Source organism: Saccharomyces paradoxus, chromosome IV (assembly GCF_002079055.1).
Source record: "Saccharomyces paradoxus chromosome IV, complete sequence".
Lineage (NCBI taxonomy): Eukaryota > Fungi > Ascomycota > Saccharomycetes > Saccharomycetales > Saccharomycetaceae > Saccharomyces > Saccharomyces paradoxus.
The window spans coordinates 376,941-396,741 of NC_047490.1; the positions used below are offsets into that span (position 1 = coordinate 376,941).

General features: G+C 40.1%; 7 protein-coding genes across 7 annotated transcripts; all 7 read right to left on the reverse strand.

Annotated features, from left to right (window-relative positions):
- Positions 1-199: 199 nt before the first annotated feature.
- Positions 200-1,000, reverse strand: PRP11 (spliceosome assembly protein PRP11; the record flags this gene model as incomplete). Its single annotated transcript, XM_033909332.1, has 1 exon — positions 200-1,000. The coding sequence occupies one exon, from the start codon at positions 998-1,000 to the stop codon at positions 200-202; it is 801 nt and encodes a 266-aa protein (XP_033765223.1).
- Positions 1,001-1,267: 267 nt separating this feature from the next.
- Positions 1,268-2,974, reverse strand: SIR2 (NAD-dependent histone deacetylase SIR2; the record flags this gene model as incomplete). The annotated part of the gene is made up of 1 exon (XM_033909333.1): positions 1,268-2,974. One exon carries the CDS (start codon positions 2,972-2,974, stop codon positions 1,268-1,270), a length of 1,707 nt encoding a protein of 568 aa, XP_033765224.1.
- A 425-nt stretch (positions 2,975-3,399) lies between these two features.
- On the reverse strand, positions 3,400-5,970 carry NAT1 (peptide alpha-N-acetyltransferase complex A subunit NAT1; the record flags this gene model as incomplete). Its single annotated transcript, XM_033909334.1, has 1 exon — positions 3,400-5,970. The coding sequence occupies one exon, from the start codon at positions 5,968-5,970 to the stop codon at positions 3,400-3,402; it is 2,571 nt and encodes an 856-aa protein (XP_033765225.1).
- Positions 5,971-6,516: 546 nt separating this feature from the next.
- Positions 6,517-11,526, reverse strand: SPAR_D01930 (Bsc1; the record flags this gene model as incomplete). The annotated part of the gene is made up of 1 exon (XM_033909335.1): positions 6,517-11,526. One exon carries the CDS (start codon positions 11,524-11,526, stop codon positions 6,517-6,519), a length of 5,010 nt encoding a protein of 1,669 aa, XP_033765226.1.
- A 1,777-nt stretch (positions 11,527-13,303) lies between these two features.
- Positions 13,304-14,692, reverse strand: PUS9 (pseudouridine synthase PUS9; the record flags this gene model as incomplete). Its single annotated transcript, XM_033909336.1, has 1 exon — positions 13,304-14,692. The coding sequence occupies one exon, from the start codon at positions 14,690-14,692 to the stop codon at positions 13,304-13,306; it is 1,389 nt and encodes a 462-aa protein (XP_033765227.1).
- A 276-nt stretch (positions 14,693-14,968) lies between these two features.
- GPR1 (Gpr1p) lies at positions 14,969-17,815 on the reverse strand (the record flags this gene model as incomplete). Its single annotated transcript, XM_033909337.1, has 1 exon — positions 14,969-17,815. The coding sequence occupies one exon, from the start codon at positions 17,813-17,815 to the stop codon at positions 14,969-14,971; it is 2,847 nt and encodes a 948-aa protein (XP_033765228.1).
- A 533-nt stretch (positions 17,816-18,348) lies between these two features.
- On the reverse strand, positions 18,349-19,659 carry SLM3 (tRNA-5-taurinomethyluridine 2-sulfurtransferase; the record flags this gene model as incomplete). The annotated part of the gene is made up of 1 exon (XM_033909338.1): positions 18,349-19,659. One exon carries the CDS (start codon positions 19,657-19,659, stop codon positions 18,349-18,351), a length of 1,311 nt encoding a protein of 436 aa, XP_033765229.1.
- Between the last annotated feature and the right edge of the window lie 142 nt (positions 19,660-19,801).

Sequence of the window (19,801 nt, forward strand, 5' to 3'; positions counted from 1 at the left end):
GTATTTTTTTTATCAAACTTTCATTTTCAGAGAGATTAAGAGCCGTGATGATCATACTCCCCAGGAAATAAATGCACAGCGGAGGGGAAACCTCGCAAAAACATTCTAACAGAGACACTTGTTCCTTTGATAACTACTATTAGATCTAATATGTTTGAAATTTTGTGTGCTGATTATTAGGGTTACTCTAATAATACTTTCAAGCACCGGCTAGTTCTGGTTCCGCTTGTTTAAAGAAGAATTGAACATAATACAACTTTGAGACAGCATCCCAAAATGAACATTTTCTATTCAACTCATCCACTCCATCTTCACTAGTATTCATTTCATTATTTTCACCGAATACTATTTCGTTTGGAGGTAGCTCAATGGCGATATTTTCAAAGGGTTCATACGCAATAACAAGAAATTTTTTTCCTTTTTGTTTTGAATCTGACAATTCTAACCCCGATACAATCCTGATGAGAGGAGGAATATTAACCGTATCATTGCTATCAGCGCCATTTACTTTGTCTTCACTACCGTAATTTACCTGAATAGCCAAGCCTACCGATCCGGTCTTTGGGCCTTTTACAGTAGCCATTTTACAAACAGGGATCGCGCCGTTATTTTTCAAAGATTGCTTAGCTTCAATTATTTTTTGTTGTTGCAGAAAATTCTGAGCTGTTTGGCCTTCCTTTCCTTGAAAATTTTTCTCTATGCTGATACCACGCCTTAACACATTTAATCCATGTTTCTTCCCACCCAAATGTCTTTCAACACTGGACCAAGACATGTGCATTGTATTACATAGTTTACAAACTAGTTTGCCGGAGTGATTTTTGTAAATATATGGGTTAGATCTCACTTGATCGTCTTGCTCATCTTGAAAAGTGTACGGTACATCCTCGCCTTTACTAAGCAATGATTCAACTTCTTTCCTTCGCTGTAAGTTAAACTGAGATTCTGAGGCTATACCACCGCCTCCTTTCTTTGATCCAACACCTTCTAAGTAATTCATTTTGAATGTGTAGATGCGCTGAATGCTATCAATTTGCTGTTCTACCCTCCACTTTCACATCAAGGCTGTTTAGCCTTATATCTATTACTTTTTTTTTTTTCGTTTTTTTAGCGAAATGGGCGGTATATATAATACTTCACCCGGTACAATAAAAAATAGCAGAATGTAAATAAAAATTAACTACAATGATTAAAAGGAAAACAAAATTATTTGCCATACTATGTATACTGACATTAATTTGGCACTTTTAAATTATTAAATCGTCTTCTACTTAGAGATTTCTGGATGTTCGTCTGATGTAACGATGTACACGCCCTTATCATTCTCCTGGCATTTAAAGTTCTCGTTCTTTAAATCATTCCATTTTTTATGCGGAATTGTCCAGCCACATTTCTGAGCTACCATAGCCGCAATATCATCGCAGTACCCTAAAAGGGACAAATCAAATTCTGCGTGCTTTACCGGATCACGGTTAATCAGGACTTGGGGAACGTGGGCAGGGATCATATTTACGATTTCGGACACTGGTGCTACTTTTAAACTTGTCCCGATGCAGATCAACAAATCGCATTCCAGGATATCTTCACGAATACTCTTGTGAAATTTATTTGGCAGAGCTTCACCAAAGAACGTGATATCGGGTTTGAGAACACCGTATGAGTTGAGGATATATGGAGGCCTTTCCGGTGCTGAAACCTGAGATGCAGCGACTTCTACTTTATTAGAATTTGAAGTACTATTATATCCTTCCGGGAAATACTCTCTTCTTTTTTTATAGCAGTACGGGCATAATGGAAGTTCGAGGTTCCTAATTTTATTAAATATTCTCTCACCGGGTAGGTTCCAATGGCAAGTAACACAGGTGGCAGTAGCAAAAGAGCCATGGCACTGGACCAGTTTATCTGTGCTTATTCCAGCATAAGATTCCAAATTATCAATGTTTTGAGTATAATTCCTCAATAACTTCCCTTTTGTTTGTAGCATCTTAATGAAACTATGCAATGGAGAATAAATGTTTTCTGGCGGTAAAACCATATTTGCAATATTATAGAAAACAGAAGGATCGTGCATAAATATATTGTAATTGAAAACGTCCTGAGGATCATCGAGCCCCAAATGCCTGATCTTTGAATAGAACCCTTCAGAAGATCTAAAGTCAGGGATCCCTAATGAAGTTGAAACACCTGCACCAGTCAGGACCAAAATTTTTTTAGCGGTATGTAATTTTTGAATAAAATGATCAATGGTGAAAAAATTGGATAATCTTAATCTTGTACACAAAACCTTGTTAATCGCCCTTTGTAAATCTTTGATTAGACGAACTGTTTGCTTTTTTGCCAACGGGTCTTCCACACTTGTAACAGAAATTGTACTTTCCAAATCTTGGAGGGGCTCTGGCGGGTTTATATGAACAATACTGTTGATGGTGCCGATAAGCGCTTGATCCTTGACTTCAAAGCCTAGCAACTTAATCAGATAGTATATATATAACGAGTTCAAATCCTCGGGGAGGTAGGTGTCTAGAAATCTGTGTGCACCATAATATTTCAGGAACATTCGAGCATTTAAAGACTCTCGTTTAGTGAAGGATGGTCCGTAAAAAACGCCACTTGATGAGTTTTTACTGATTATAATTGGCCCCTTGGGCGTCTCCGGCTTCAAAACGTCATTAGACATCGACGCTACTGAAGCTGCTGACACTGCCAAGGGATCCATGTCATTGGCTGGTTTAAGCTCCATTGATGCCACTTCTCCAAGCGCAGCCTTAGTGTGCCCAAGCCTATTTGTTATCTTGGTTTCCATCAAGGAAGCCGGCTGTGCTACTTTTGACTTCTTATGCAAAGGTTCACTATTATTTATAGTGTCATCGGGTTGTTTTCTGATCGCGTCTTTATCTTGTGTGGGGCTTACTGTATTTGAAACCTTATTTTCACTAGTCTTCGATACGGCGTGATTCATATGTGAGATGGTCATCCAGCTTTTGATGTGCCGATGAGGGAAAAATGGCCTAAATGTGTCTACCGAAGCGATGCCTAATTCGTTGAAATAAGTGAGAATGGGTTTACATCTCTTTACTAAACAGGTTTTCCTGGGTGGTAAAAAAGAGAAGTCTTTCAAACTATGCGACCTGGAAAAAAAATTATTTTACCGCAACTGGCGCCCAAAGAGAGCAAAAAAATATTCTTCGTTTTTTCTTTGAGATGGGAAAGCAAGCATTTTGGCAAGTAGAAGCTCTGCCTGTCCTGAACCATGGTTGGAAGGTGTACTAGACGTTGCTTGGAAATGATGTGGCTTATATTGTTGTATCTATTATGAACATATGCGCATATATATAAAAATATACATAATTATATACATAATTGCGTAAGAGTGAGTTGACACATTGAGGAGGGTGCGAGTTATAATTGGTACTGTAAAATTTCGTTCTGGGCGTGGGGTTCCAAGGGAGAAAGACTGTTAATAATTATTTCTTTCAAGTTAGATTGTTCGACGGGAACATCCTCGCGATAGCGATACAGAAATAGCAGGCCGTTTATATCATTTTCGTCGAACTTTTCTTGATAGAATTTCAACCAATCGAAGCTATCGTTAGAGATTTCATTTAATGGTAACATTTCAGAATAGTCTTTCTCAAGACTTTTCGTGACTACTTTCTTCAAAATCGGATCAAAGGGGGTGTTGTTTCTCGTGGCATGCAACAAAACAATCGCCATACTACCAAATAACCCGTTCTTAGAGCCAAATTTCTTAGCGAATTTGTTCAAAGAGGCAAAGCACAAAGCCAACTTTCCAACTCTGTAGTTAAATTCAAAGTCCAAGACACAATCTCTTTCATCTTCTCTGACTTGTTTAGAGTAGTTATTGTAAAATTCGGTGGCGAAGTTCTCCATTGGCGTGGCAGTTTCAATTAACTTTTCGCCAAATACATCGCTGTCTTGGTCATTCGGATAAGCCGCAACACTCTTGGCTTCAATTTCTTTCCGTTTGTTCATGGCAGCGGCTTCCTTTTTAGCTTTTTTCTTTTGACTACTGCTGATACTGTTTTGGCCATTATTTTCAATTTCATCTGCGTTTTCATCCACAGAATCAGACTTTCTTTTCAAGTGATCATCATGCATTTGAAAGTAGAGCTTTGATGCTTCTTTCATTGCGCGAACATACATGGGTTTGGTATAAAGTGCCTTTCCCCATTTTAACATCTCCAGATAAGCTCTTGGCGTACCTTTTCTCATACAGTATGAGTGGAAATCCAGCTGATCATCTTCAAATTGTTTATAGAACTTAGGAATAGCATTGAATCTTTTCAGTGCCAGACCTTTATATTTGCGAACAAGCCACTGGTTTTCTTTGATATCATTTGCAGTTCCTCCGTTTTCATCTTCTTCTTCCCCATTCTTTAGTGACACCAAATCATCTAATCTCTTTTTTCTTTCTAGGTACAGTCTATAATAGGCTTCTGCCTGCTCCACGATAAACCAGGAAGCTTCTACAAGGTGTAAGTCCTTAATACCATTAACGGAATCATCGTTCTTGGTGAAAAGGGATGCGATTTCGACACCCTTGTCAATATTGTTCGCCCTTAAAAAGTACTTCACCGTCTTACAATTGATAAACCTGTCCTGCAAATCTAGTTGCCTGCCTTCTTCCAAAATCTCGGCAGCTGTGTCCATTAGGCCTAGATGCTTCAGAATACGTGCCTTGAGGATGTAGAACTCAACTAAAGTTGGGGTGTGGTCAAGGGCAGCATCGATATATTCTTGGGCTTTGGGGAAATCATTTAGGAAAAGGTAATGCTGAGACAAGTAGTAATTCGTCCAAATAAATGGAATTGGATCCTGCGTGCCATCCAATCCGGACAAATAATCAAGGACAATTTTTTCCAATAGTGGTGAAACTTTGGACTTCCTTCTTTGATAAAGAGGTTTTACGTTGGAGAAAGTTGCTGGAACACCACGCTTTAGTTGGGGCAAAACATATTCTTTCAATTTTTTGTCAAGTTCTTCTTCATCCTGAAGAAAAGTTAGTGGAATAAACTTTGGTGGTTCGCATCTTGGATAAAATTGTTCGAGTTTTCCATACAAAGCTTTCCTCAATTTATCGTCACCTTGGATTCCCAAAGATACTTCCAGCAATTTATAGTACTTAAAATTGTCTGGATTCCTTTTGATTAGAGTTCTATAAACAATGGACGCATCTTTTAGTTGACCCAATTTCATGTAAACTGTTGCTTTTCTCTCTAATAAACCGAACTTATCAAAGACACATGGTTCGACATCATTCAAATGCTTCAATACATTTTGCAACTTGTCTTGGTTATCACCGGCAGCCTTATACATAATGTCATTTTTGTACATTAAACACTCACTGTGTTCATATTTCTCCGAATCAGATATTTTTCCCTCAGCGAGTTTTTCAAATTGAGATAACGTGTTGATTGCTTGTTGCCTTTCACCATTTACATCTTGCGCGACAGCTAATGACGTCCAGTTGGCACGGTAGCCAAGAAATGATTCCCAATACTTTTTCCTGGAAACTAAAGCACTCTTGAAATCACCGATTTGTGATTGTAAAGTTGCCAAGTCTCTATGTATTTGCTTGTTAGTGGAGCCATTGTTCAAAGCCGCCGTGAACCATTTAATAGATTCTTTGTACTCTTTGGTGTTTCTCATATAGATACCTAATACATGGCAGCAGATTGGTGATGCAGAAACGCCCTCAATTTTCCTGATGGCATTAGCCACATAGGAAGCGGCGTCATCTTTCTCACCTACAGAATATAAATCAAGACCCTTTAAAGCCAAGGAATCAACGTGACTACCATCTTTTTTCAAGATTGCGTCTAGCAGCTTGAGAGATTTCTTGTATTGCTTGCCTTCGTATAGTTTCAAAGCCTCGAGGAACTGATCATTTTCTTTCTTCAGAGCTGTTTTAGCTACTGGTTTGGGCTTAGTGCCTCTTTTTCTGGACATGTTTCGTTAGGGTCAATCGCCTTACTCAAAGGTGTCTTGTCTTAAACCAGGAATCTGAACGTTATTTTTTTAGAAGGTTGGATTTCTAAGGTGGAAACTTTTTCATTTTCGCTCTTTTCTCTTTGTTCTATAGTACTGTGTTTCACGCGGTGCAGGGTAAAAAATGCATAGGTAACCTAGCGAACTGATTATCAAGGTCACGCAATTTCGTGACATGTTTTAGAGCTATTATGTCTTCAGTTGTACTACAAAGTAGAAGTGTATCAATATTTTTAAGAATAAAATATTGAATAGTGACCACATACTCGTTGGGAGTTTCCTTAGTAGTTTTTTCTCAGTTTAAGGTTATCGAACGTGGAGTGTGACGTTCTCACAGCACTTTGCGGACTTCGAAGAGTGACTACAGAAACTCTGATAATAAGGATGTTATATTAAATCCGAAGATATTCTGCAAGTGGATTTATCTATTATTTTATTTAAAATCTATAATGGTTTATATGAATACGAACGAGAATGACGTGATGGATGTGATAAATGGTAAAATGACTAGATGAAAGCTAGCGGAAGAGCGGCTGCAAGCCACATAAATTTTCCTACTGCTTCAATGTTAGCGCTGCCTTCCATTATTAATGAAATGCTGGCAGATGATGTAGGGGCTCCTGCTGATACGGCCGCAAGGGAATGCTTAGATGTAATGAATGCGTTAGTGGTGGTTGTCGTGAAGGACTTCGTAAAATGAATGTCATTAGATTGACTGGAATAATCTTTGGTTGAGGTACCAGAAATACTTTCTAGAGAAGCAGCTGCAGAGATATTATCTTCAATACTATGATTCATAACGGAAGTAGTTGGTTGAACGCTGCTTATAGTAGACGTTGATGCAAAAGAAGTTAGAAATGCAGATGGTTTGGTAATGGTAGTGCCTTTAGAACCTGAATCGTTCGAGTTCACACCAGACTGTATGTTAATGTTTGAAGTTACTAATGTTGTATGGCGAGTGGAGTCAGTAACTCTACTCGCGATATTTGTGACGCTTGTGTCAGCTGATGTATAAGTTCTGTCTGAAGTGATCAGATGATCTGGGAAAGATGAGCCAACTGAAACGATTGTAACGGCTGGAGTAGTTGCGTCTGCAGAAATTGTGCTTGTATAAGATTTAGTAGAGTGGAATACGCCAACGCCAGAAACGGAGTCTTGGGTCTTAGAATCACTACTGCTAATTGATATAGTGGGCTTGATTACAGTTGTTGTGCTTGATCTAGTTGAGGATGCCGAATCAGCTGGGATTAATGCTGTAGTTGAAGAACTGAAAGTGATTGAGGTCCTTTCGTGTGTAGAGAGGCTTGAACTCTCTGACGCAATGGGGATGCCTGTGGCAGCTGAACTAGTCGAGGTTGTTGGATATATTGGACTATTTGAGGCAGCGAAAGTACTTAGATCAGTTTGAGAATTTAGAATAGATGATGTGCTCAAATCAGCTGAGGCCCTTGACAAAACCATACCAGTTAGACTAGATGATACAGTTTGGGCACCTGAACCGGTCGAACCGACTGAAGTGGTTGAGTTGAAAGAAACTGATGCTGAACTGGTTGGAAATCCCAAAGTGATTGTGTCAGAGGAGCTAGTTTCGGCAACTAAAGTGGAAGTCAAGGCAGTACTAGTTGAATCTGTTGAAATGGTTTGAACAGTGGAAGAAGTTACATCGCTTGAGCTAGTTGAATCAACTGATGTGGTCACATCACTGGACGATCTTGTACGATACATACCAGCTACACTTGATGAAGCGCGTGGGCCAACTAATGTAGTGGACTCAGTTGAGGTTGTTGGATCAACTGAAGTGGAAATGGTAACAGAACTAATTGGATCAGCTGATGTGGAAATGATAACAGAACTAGTTGGATAAGCTGATGTGGAGTTCACAATAGAACTGGTTGGGACAACTGAAGTGGAAGTTAAGGCAGAACTAGTTGAATCTGTTGAAATGGTTTGAACAGTGGAAGTAGTGACATCGCTTGAGCTAACTGGATCAACTGATGTGGAGTTCACAATAGGACCGGTTGGGACAACTGAAGTGGAAGTTAAGGCAGAACTAGTTGAATCTGTTGAAATGGTTTGAACAGTGGAAGTAGTGACATCGCTTGAGCTAACTGGATCAACTGATGTGGAGTTCACAATAGGACCGGTTGGGACAACTGAAGTGGAAGTTAAGGCAGAACTAGTTGAATCTGTTGAAATGGTTTGAACAGTGGAAGTAGTGACATCGCTTGAGCTAACTGGATCAACTGATGTGGAGTTCACAATAGGACCGGTTGGGACAACTGAAGTGGAAGTTAAAGCAGAACTAGTTGAATCTGTTGAAATGGTTTGAATAGCGGAAGTAGTTACAGCGCTTGAGCTGGTAGGGTCAGATGAAGTGGAACTGACGACAGAACTAGCTGGGTCAGTTGAAGTAGCCACAGCGCTTGAACTGGTTGACTCGGTTGAAGTGGCTACATCAGCTGAAGAAGTTACATCGCTTGAGCTTGTTGGATCAACTGATGTGGTCACGTCACTGGACGATCTTGTACGATACATACCAGCTACGCTTGATGAAGCACGTGGGCCGACTGATGTAGTGGACTCAGTTGAGGTTGTTGGGTCAACTGAACTGGAACTGACGACGGAGCTATTTGGCTCAACTGAACTGGAACTGACGACGGAACTAGTTGGATCAACTGAACTGGAACTGACGACGGAACTAGTTGGCTCAACTGAACTGGAACTGACGACGGAACTAGTTGGATCAACTGAACTGGAACTGACGACGGAACTAGTTGGCTCAACTGAAGTGGTTGTATCACTAGACGATCTTGTACGATACATACCGGCTAAACTTGATGAAGCTTGTGGATCAACTGATGTTGTGGTCTCAATTGAGGTTGTAGGGTCTGCGGAAGTAGAAATGATAACAGTACTGGATGAACCAAATGAAGTGTATGGAGTTGCTAACGTGCTTAAATTAGACGAAACGAATAAACTAGACGAAGTAAAGCTAGTTGAACGGGTCAAAACGCTAGAGCTACTTGAGTCAGTTGAAGTAGTCACAGCGCTTGAACTGGTAGGGTCAGATGAAGTGGAACTGACGACAGAACTAGCTGGGTCAGTTGAAGTAGCCACAGCGCTTGAACTGGTTGACTCGGTTGAAGTGGCTACATTAGCTGAAGAAGTTACATCGCTTGAGCTTGTTGGATCAACTGATGTGGTCACGTCACTGGACGATCTTGTACGATACATACCAGCTACACTTGATGAAGCACGTGGGCCGACTGATGTAGTGGACTCAGTTGAGGTTGTTGGGTCAACTGAACTGGAACTGACGATGGAGTTAGTTGGATCAACTGAACTGGAACTGACGACGGAACTAGTTGGATCAACTGAACTGGAACTGCCGATGGAACTAGTTGGATCAACTGAAGTAGTCTGAACAGTCAAAGTAGTTGCACCGTTTGAAGTAGTTGAGTCAGCTGAAGTTGTTTGAACAGTTGGAATAGAACTGACAACAGCACTAGCAAGGTCAGTTGAGGTATTCACATCGCTTGAACTGGTTGGGTCAGATGAAGTAGTTTGAGCAGTCGAAGTAGTCACAGCGCTTGAACTGGTTGGCTCGGTTGAAGTGGCTACATCAGCTGAAGAAGTTACATCGCTTGAGCTTGTTGGATCAACTGATGTGGTCACGTCACTGGACGATCTTGTACGATACATACCAGCTACACTTGATGAAGCACGTGGGCCGACTGATGTAGTGGACTCAGTTGAGGTTGTTGGGTCAACTGAACTGGAACTGACGATGGAGTTAGTTGGATCAACTGAACTGGAACTGACGATGGAGTTAGTTGGATCAACTGAACTGGAACTGACGACGGAACTAGTTGGATCAACTGAACTGTAACTGACGACGGAACTAGTTGGATCAACTGAAGTGGAACTGACGACGGAACTAGTTGGATCAACTGAACTGGAACTGCCGACGGAACTAGTTGGATCAACTGAAGTAGTCTGAACAGTCAAAGTAGTTGCACCGTTTGAAGTAGTTGAGTCAGCTGAAGTTGTTTGAACAGTTGGAATAGAACTGACAACAGCACTAGCAGGGTCAGTTGAGGTATTCACATCGCTTGAACTGGTTGGGTCAGATGAAGTAGTTTGAACAGTCGAAGTAGTCACAGCGCTTGAACTGGTTGACTCGGTTGAAGTGGCTACATCAGCTGAAGAAGTTACATCGCTTGAGCTTGTTGGATCAACTGATGTGGTCACGTCACTGGACGATCTTGTACGATACATACCAGCTACGCTTGATGAAGCACGTGGGCCGACTGATGTAGTGGACTCAGTTGAGGTTGTTGGGTCAACTGAACTGGAACTGACGACGGAGTTAGTTGGATCAACTGAAGTGGAACTGACGACGGAGCTAGTTGGATCAACTGAAGTTGAACTGACGATGGAGCTAGTTGGATCAACTGAAGTTGAACTGACGATGGAGCTAGTTGGCTCAACTGAAGTTGAACTGACGATGGAGCTAGTTGGCTCGGTTGAAGTAGTTGAGTCGCTTGCGCTACTTGGATAAACTGGAGTGGAACTTATGATAGAGCTACTGGGAGCTGTTGATGTGGTTACATCATTAGACGTTCTTGAACGATACATATCGGCTACACTTGATGAAGTATGCAGATCAACGGAAGTAGTAACGTCAATGGGAGTAGTTGAAGCTGAGCTGGTTCTGTCAGTGCTCCAGCTGTCACTCTGCTGGATAATTCCGCTAGAAGAATGGGAGCTTGAAGTAAATGTGTCTGTAAAGCCGTTCGTAAAGGAGGTACTTGAAGAGCTGCTTGTAGTGGACGAAGTAGTAGTGGAAATTTTCGTAGTGGACGAAGATGAAGCCTTCGTACAGGTGCCATCGCTGTTTCCCTTACACTGGTAAGTCCAATAAAACCCTGGGAAATCCGTTTGCGAGTGCCCTTGGTTGTCATAGTTGTTGCAACCTGTCGATAAATCGAAAGTGGTGGTACCCCATTGCCAAGTTTGCCAGTACTGACTAGCATCACCTTGAAGATATTCAAACTGGATTTGGAAATTTGGCATCCAAACAGTGCATCCGTCTGAAGAGGGGCTAGCATAAACCTGAAAAGTTGAGGTAAAATCTGTTGGATCGCTGATTAAGTATGTGTTTTCATTTTTCCCATAAAGTTGTACCGTGCTTGAGGGACCGTTTACGCCAATAATCTTCAGAGACCATAAATATTTCAGAGGAATATCTTTTACGGCTTTGACATGAATAGTGATCTGGTATGTGTTGTCTTTGACCCAAGATACAGAAGTCACGTCCATATCATAATGTAGAATATTTTGTTGGCTCATGTGCCAGTTAAAGTCCAAATTTGGACAACCATTGATAGCAACGCTTTCGTCTCTTTTGATAAGGCCAGAGGAGGGGTTTACTTTGTCGCCAGCTGTATTAGCTGCCACCGACTTTGCGATTAAGGTCACAAATAGTAGGTAAAATGATATTAATAGTTGTTTCATGAGTGATGTCGATACCGATTTTACACAAATACAGTAATAAAAGGAAAATTGCCAAGACCATCACGAAGTTGGACGAAGCAATTTGCATCTCTTAAATATGAAATATTAAACGATCATGAATATGCAGCGAAGGCTAGAATTAATGTGAAAAAATTTTCTTTCAAGGAATATTGATGATTCTGTGAGCATAGAATCAAGGTTTAGCGGTTTCTACTAAGCTTCTTTTTTGCCAATGGCGAATAGAATACACCATGTAAATGCTGATCCGATCTTCCCTGTCAGTTTTATCGTCATGTGCGCGCGTGTAGGCACGAAAAAAAGAAAAGACCGCTATTTCTCCATTCTAAATGACAAGAGAAGAAGATAAGGTTTGGCAGCGCCCTGAAAACGCCTCAGGAACCAAAAAAACATAAGAAAAGTTTGTTTTTTTCTTTTTAAGGCGATTTTTCAAAATATTTGTTATCAAAATAGAGAGGAGACCTACACAATCTATTAGCCACAGCCAGAGAAGAGTTACCAAATAATGGCAAAAGTCCTTCGAACATCTTAAAATCACTCTCAAATATGGCTCGACAGTCTAACTTTTCTACTTCATGCAGTAACAGACATTCTACAATAAGTGTGTCTTCGTGGTAAAATGAAGGCGGACTTCAATAACTCTGTAACGGAGTGTTCTCTGCTAAAGGAGCAACGAACATTTCGGAATAGTATAGGAACAGCTGTAAAAGGGAATTCCTCACTCTCCTGGACCAAGGCTAACTACAGAAGCCTGTGATCTTCTTCAATTTTAACGGAATAATGCATCAAAGAAATAGTGATTATGTAAGCCGTCGACAAGCGATATAATTTTTATCCTTAATTGGAATGCCCCGTTGAGAAAGAAGAAAAAAGGAAAAGAAGAAGGAAGTACGAAAACGCTCTTTGTTGGGCAGTAAACGGGGCGCGGCAGGTCTTAATTCAGAGTTAAAATTTAAAATTTGACGTAAGCAAAGCTTAAAATTTTTTTTGCAGTCCTTTTTTCCTACCGCTTTTCGTTAGAAAGCGGGAGCGCACCGCCACAAAATTTCCTAAAGAAGATCTGTCAATCATTAAGTTTTGCTTTGTCGGCCTTTAGGCTATGCTTTCAGGCAAAAATTAAGATTTCTTCGTAGAGATCGGAGCGATGCGCCCAGTAAGTAAACTGCTGTAAAAAATTTTCTTCGATCAGGTGGCGTATGAAGGAGGAGATCGGTAAAAGAAGAAAAAATAAACAAGAAATTACATCAGTCACCTGGGTGCTGCCGCGTGTCTCAGTAGATGGTGAAATAAAAGATTTCCTATCTTAGTAATCGTTGATATCAGCGGCTTGCACCTCAGTTGCGTCCAAGCTTTAACATACTTTTTACTTTTACTTTTTGCTAAATGAAAAAAAAAAAAAAAGAAAAAGAAACGTGGGTTTAGAGAGCAGAAAGCTCCGAAAATCCATTTTCGTAACTGAAAATTTATGGTTAACACTTTTAAGACTTCGTTCCCTTTTGTTAGGTAAAATTTTAGGTTGCCAAAAGAGCACTACTCACAACACCAGGAGTGGGGAAAAAGAGAAAAGAAAAAAGAAAAAAAAGAGAAGTGGCATTGGTCATTCTTTACATTTCATTGGCTTCTTTCCGTTAAATTTTTATTTATTTTTATAAATTAAGGTTAAGATTGTAGCGTGATGTTGTATGTCACTGTCACTTTCGATCGGATGATACTTGACTAGTTCTATGTATTATTCTCTGAGAAGTTAAGTCAGAAACCGCTATCTTGCTAGAGCCCATTCTGGATACTCTGTTTTGTAGCACCACTTTTTTTTTCCGGTTTCTTCGTCAGTCTTGGTGGATTCGTACAGATATGCGTGTAACCAGAGATCAAGGTCATTAGGGCCAGGATCACTATACAAATCAGATTCACAAACAGAACATTTTTCTTGCTTTAATACCTCACCGTACCCGACACCATCATAGAACCAACTTTTTGCAGGCTTGCTTTTCCCTATTTCATCCAATTTAGCCATAACTGTATCGAAGTCAACCTGTCCACCTTTTCCTAGATTGCTACCCCATACTTCGTCGTTCGAATAAATAGGATCATTAGCAATCGGGTGGCCTAAGTATTGTAAATGTACCCTAATTTGGTGTGATCGCCCGGTAAGCGGTTTGCACTTTACAACGCTAGTTTTTCCATCGTAGCTGATTCTGTTGAAAACAGTTTTTGCATGCTTGGCACCTTCCTCCTCCATTTGGCACACTGCATTAAGAGCAAGCCTTGGTTCGACCAGTTTTAAAGGCTTTTCAACAATTATCTCCATTTCTGGAAATTCTCCAACCACCCTGGCCACGTATTCTTTAGTAACTTCTCGAGTTTTTAGTTGATCACCGATATCATCAGCTCCCTTCGGGGTTTTTGCCAAAAACATTAATCCGCTTGTGAGCCTATCTAATCTATTACATGGATTTACGACAATCCCTAGATTATTTTGTAGCATCTTCGTAATCGTATTAAACCGATATCGGCCAGTTGGGTGAACAGGTATACCACTTGGTTTATCAATAACCATTATGTTATCATCTTCAAAAATAACCTTTATGGGCCTAGAAGTAACTGGAGGCTCATGTCTATGCACTTGATGCGTTATCAGATCACCATTGTGAATTACAGAAGATAGGTCCGCAGCCTTATCGTTTAAGCAAACTTCCCCGTTGGCAATTGTTCTTTTATAGTATTCAGGTTCACGATCTCGAAATTCAGACGTGAAGACATCGACCAATTTTTTATCTCTCCAACGCTCTTTGCAAAAGGTCCTGTAGATAAAATGGTAGGGCTTGATTTTCCTTAGGGGCCCATCGATGACGGCTTTATACTCCGGATCTAGTTGTCTATGTTTCTCCTTCTTACTCCCTGTCGTTCTTGATTGGAAAGTGGATCCGCCGATCAGACTTGGCAGCTTTTTTGGTTGAGTTCGTTTTATTTTTTTTCTTTTTTGAATTTCCTTCTCTCTTTCAACCTCATTTTGTAAATGTTCATCAAATTCATTTGACGTTGCATTACCTGCAGAAGAAAGACCTGCGGATAACGCGTTTCTTTTGACATGCCGAGTCATGATTATTGGCACTGTAAAGAACTTTCTTAAACTATTATTTCTTTGCATAAGTTTCCTATTCTATTATACGAGCATTCATTCATTTTTATCCTATTCTTGAACTTTTTTCTTGCTTCGGCCGTTAAATTCTTCTGTTCTTAAGTGCTTTGCTGTTTGTTAGATCGAAAAAATCTGATTCACAGAGAAATCACGTTGCTTCAACGAATAAATTCTATAATGCATATATTACCTAACATATATAAGGGAAACGGCGCCATTCATGTTGGCTTTTAATTGCATATTACGTCTCCTTCTTTCCAGCTCCAAGGATTGCGATACGAAAAATTATGAAGGTCCATTTTTTAAGAAGGCTATCAAGTCTATGCCGCTACTATCACTATTGTTCTGCGTCCCCCTTATTAGATTAGTAGTCGTACCAGGTATTGTGGGCCCGAGAAGATAATCTTCGGATATAGTAGCCTCCGGATAGCGTAGATTCTTATTCTCTTCGATGCTATTCTCATCTTCGTTTGTGGTAATATTATTTAAAAAGAAGCTCGATTTAATCAAACTGTTACTTGAAGCGTTTTGATGTTGTTCTTGACTTTTTTTTTGGTTTAATGCAAATTTCAATCCAGGTAGAGAAAAATGGTCGTGATTGTACCGTATTTTCAACGATCTGTTTAATTCATCAAGATCTATTCCGCCAAGCATCGGAATATGGTGAATGATCCTCCAAAACAAGGGCACTTCAACCTCTTCGGCTCTAATGTTATTGAGCGTTGTCTGTAGTTCAAGTGAGTTTGATGGAAGAGAGCGATCGCTACTATTAGTTTTGGTCTCATCTGATTCTATGCGTTTATTATCGTTTGAGTCTTTGGCTGAATAGTAGTTTTCCCAGTATTCAAAATCGTCACAATTATCATAAAAACTAATGTGTAATTTTAGCTCAAACAATTGTTTGAAGAAGCGTTCAACAAACCACAATGTGCGCTTCAGAGTACTTGTAGAGTACTTCCAGCACTTTCTTCTCTTCCACTTGCCACGATAGTACCAACCCTTTTTACCCCAATTGCTATGGCAAAACTTCAGAATTTCCTTTTCGCCAAGCTCTCCTTTTAGGATATATTGTTCAATGAGGTACTTTGATTCTGTTTTGGCCCATGAATAATTCCAGGGTTTTTCCTTGAAAAGGTATACAATGACGTCGACGAGGCAACTTAATGGTCGTACGCAAGTGTCAATGTATGTCACCCACATGGTAGGCCCATGCTTTATTTCATGTTTGTATTGTAAAGCATCCGCAATGATGGGAAAGAGCCAAATTGCAATATATGACAGTGGGTAAATGAATATTGCCCTTAAATTCTTTTGAATTTGTGCCCTACGTTTTTTCATTTGTTTGTAGGTTTGAGCCTGGAAGTGCTGTTGCACGTTAGTGAAACTCAAATTCTCTCCTCCGTTCGTATTATTATTTACGCTATCCTGTGAAGATCCTTGGCACTGAGTAAATGCTTCATTAGAAACTATAGGAATATTATCGACTGAGTTAGTATTGTTGTCACCAATATTATTGACAATATTACTATGATTGTTATTGCTATTATCATTACTATTATTATTGTTGTTGTTATCATTATTATTATCATTATTATTATTATTATTATTATTATTGTTATTGTTATTATTATTATCATTATTATCATTATTATTGTTGTTGTTGTTATTGTTGTAGATGTTGCTACGTTCATCCTTGCGGTAGTTGTTATCGTTATCATTATTATACGTTGCTGGGGGATATTCTAGAGAATTCGGGCAAGAAAAAGTCTGATGTCCCAGCATTGAACTTTTTCCTCTATCCCGCCCTTCATTTTCAACGCTAAATGTAACATTATGCTCGTTTTGCTTGGCTATAAATTCCGAATGATTAAACGAAATGTCATTGTCACAATCATAAGATTTATTTCTCTCCAAATCAGGATGTTTAGACGTTGCGCATCTGGATATATTGCGTGCTTTGGTAGAGTTATAGTCAAGTAAGCGAACCCCGCCACTTATCGAGACATTCTCATCGCTCCCTGTATTTGTTTTCTTGAATATCGTAGGTATCTCGTTGGAACTTTGGCCAAAATTGAAAGTGCCACTGCTGCTACCTGAATCGTCTGTTTCCTCAGTTGGATCTACAAACGATATGGTGAAGAAATTCTTTAGATTTCTCAAAATATGTAGCAATGGCAATTTAAAATAGGATCGGAAATACCATTTGGCTTTCCCCCAATTGCCTAGCCCAAACATTTTTTTTTTTTTTTTCTCTTCTTCTTGTATATTATGGTTAAAGTCTCCAATTTGCGCTTTAATTCTTTTACTTTCACTGGTAATGAAAATATAAATACTGAGGTATACCGCGAATATGAAAATAATAATGAAATACCTAGGAGCCCAGCTTAGAACAATTTTATACCAGTAGGGCTTGGGCGGTAAGTAGCACCATGCACTCCAAGGTTTGTAGCCACCTTGTCTGGGGGAGTCGGGGAAATTATAGTTATTATTATCCAACACAACAGTGGTCTCAGAATCATCATTGAGTTTATTGTAATTAATGAAGGCTAAGCTTGCCAGAACGGCAGGCACTAGAGCAGTGATGGGCCAGATGTAGGACCTTTTTTTGTATAGGCCACCCTCCATATTTCCTGATCTTTTATTTCGCCATTTCCAGTTGGGTTTGAAGATCAAAACAGCAAAGTGGATGGCGAATATCATTATGGCCATGTCTGCACCTTCAATAGCAAAGGCTGTAAACCAGCCCAAGGTATTAAAAAATGCAGGTTTTGCGTACACACTATTATCAATCAGGATAATCATGGGATAAATCATCAGAATAAAAGCTTTAAGAAAGTCGCAAATTATTAAAAATGCAATGAGATCATGTCTGAAGACTTTCCTTCTCTTATCCATTTTGGAGAGAAAGAACATTCCGAGGCATCCGGCAATAAGGGACACTGCAGAGGCTGTTATAGCTATTATCCTTAATTGCAACAGCTGCGGCGCTGTAAAGGTGGAAGTCATCCCCGGTAGCCCCAGCAGTTGGTTAACGGTAGTAGTGTTAAGCTGTCGGAGTACATCTGCTTTCTTTTCTAATAGGGACGACCTTTTTGACGTGTTAAAATTCGGGGAAAATCCCTCAGTAATCATTTTGAATCGGTAACTTTGCTTTTATTTGTCACACTTCGGATCACTCGCTTGTCGATTGTTTGGTTAATTCTTGTTGCTTCGTATGGACACACACAACTTCTTCTGATACGGTAGAGGAAGGGATGCAGACCAATAAAATGGACGAAAGATAAGAAAAGAGGCAGAAGAGAACGTTCGTTTACGTTAAATATGGACTTCGCAAAGAAACGTTAATAAATATGATGTTTTTGCCTCAGTGTGTTAATCCTCTAGCTCACTTCTTCGTTGCCTTCTACGCTCTTAGTTAAACAATGGGTCCGGCTCAAATCTGGAAAGAAGATTTATGAATCTTGAAAGGAAAAAAAGTGATATCAAAAAAAAAAAAAATAGAAAAAGAAAAATAAGAGAACAGAAAAACGAATTTAATTATTGAGAAGAGGTTCCAGGGAAAGGACTTTCATATATACATACTACTTGAATCTAAATCGTCAGCCGCTTCACTAGATTTTCTTGGCCGTACTACTGTGGTTCATTAGGTAAGTAGGTTGCTAAGATTAATCGCTACCGCGGATCGTGGAGTGTGACATACTTTGTTCGTTAGAATGAGGTGTATGGGTGTCATTATTATGTACATGCGAAATGGGCCCACTCCCAAGAACTCTATCGTCAATATAGAGACAGCAGGATTGTCCAGGAGCCATAGCACGTTGCTTTAAGGCTAACTGTATCGTTATGTCGAGGTTGTCGCCTGAACTATTCAGTGTGCACGATCTAATTTGAACTGGGACCTGCAGCGACCGGAATTGTAATGTCAGAGCACTAGTATTTTGCAAAGCGTTTATAGTGTCCTCCTTGGGACTTAAGGAGGCAAAGTTTTCAATTCGAATAGTATCCCTGTATAATGCAGCATTATCCCTTCCGCGGACTATCACGATTTCGTTGGTATCCCTCAGTTTTTCACTTACAAACCAGGACCCTTGGTAATTTGGATCAGCCTGTGGCATGGATATGCCCACTTTCTGCCCAATTGTATAAGACCACAACCCATCATGCCTCCCCCATCGCGTTTTGGTACCGGACTGTGGGTCAACAGTAATGATATCACCCGGTGAACTAGGTAGATAGTGCTTTAAAAAATTCTTGAACTTTCCATGTTGCGAATTGTTGACGAAGCAGATGCCCTGTGAGTCTGGCTTTTCTGCGGTCGGGAGGCCCACATACTTCGCTAAATCTCGCACTTCGGGTTTAGTTAAATGGCCAATGGGTAGTAACAACGACGGCAAAACAGTGGGGTTGATTTGGGAAAGGTAATAACTTTGATCCTTGGGCCTGTAAATGCTTCTTAATAAATAGAAGAACTCTTTTCCGTCCACTTTCTGCATAACTCGGGCGTAATGGCCTGTAACAAGCCAATAGTTACCAGTCCCATACTTCTCATCCAGCCACTCCCTTAGCTTGCCAAACTTGACGAATTTGTTACACCCGATATCTGGATTAGGCGTCGACCCTTCATTGTAGCCCCTCAACATCGGTTCAAATACATCTATCCAATAATCCTGCTCGAAATTAACTTTGTCAACTGGGATGTTTAAATGTCCAGCAACACGGTTTACATCTCTCCAATCCTTCTCGTAGCATGGCTCCTTGCCGGGATCATCCAAGGATTGTGATTCAGACCAGTTCTGCATGTATACTCCTCGCGTATTTGGAAACTCTGCAGCAAACAGTGCTGCCGCCACAGAAGAATCTACTCCAGACGACATCGCCACTATCACGTTGTCAAACTTCGCTGGTAGCCGCTGTGGTCTGTATGGCGCAGCACTTCTTCGTCCTATTAAGTTTAAGTATCTTCCCAGCATTTTCATCTGAATTGAGTCGACTGGCAAACTAATACGCTCGCATTCTCAATGTCTCACCATGCTGCCAACCCTTCATTCTTGCATAATAAGCAATGTTTTGTCACAATTGCTGAAAAAAAAAGAATAGACCGATTGTTTACTACCCGGC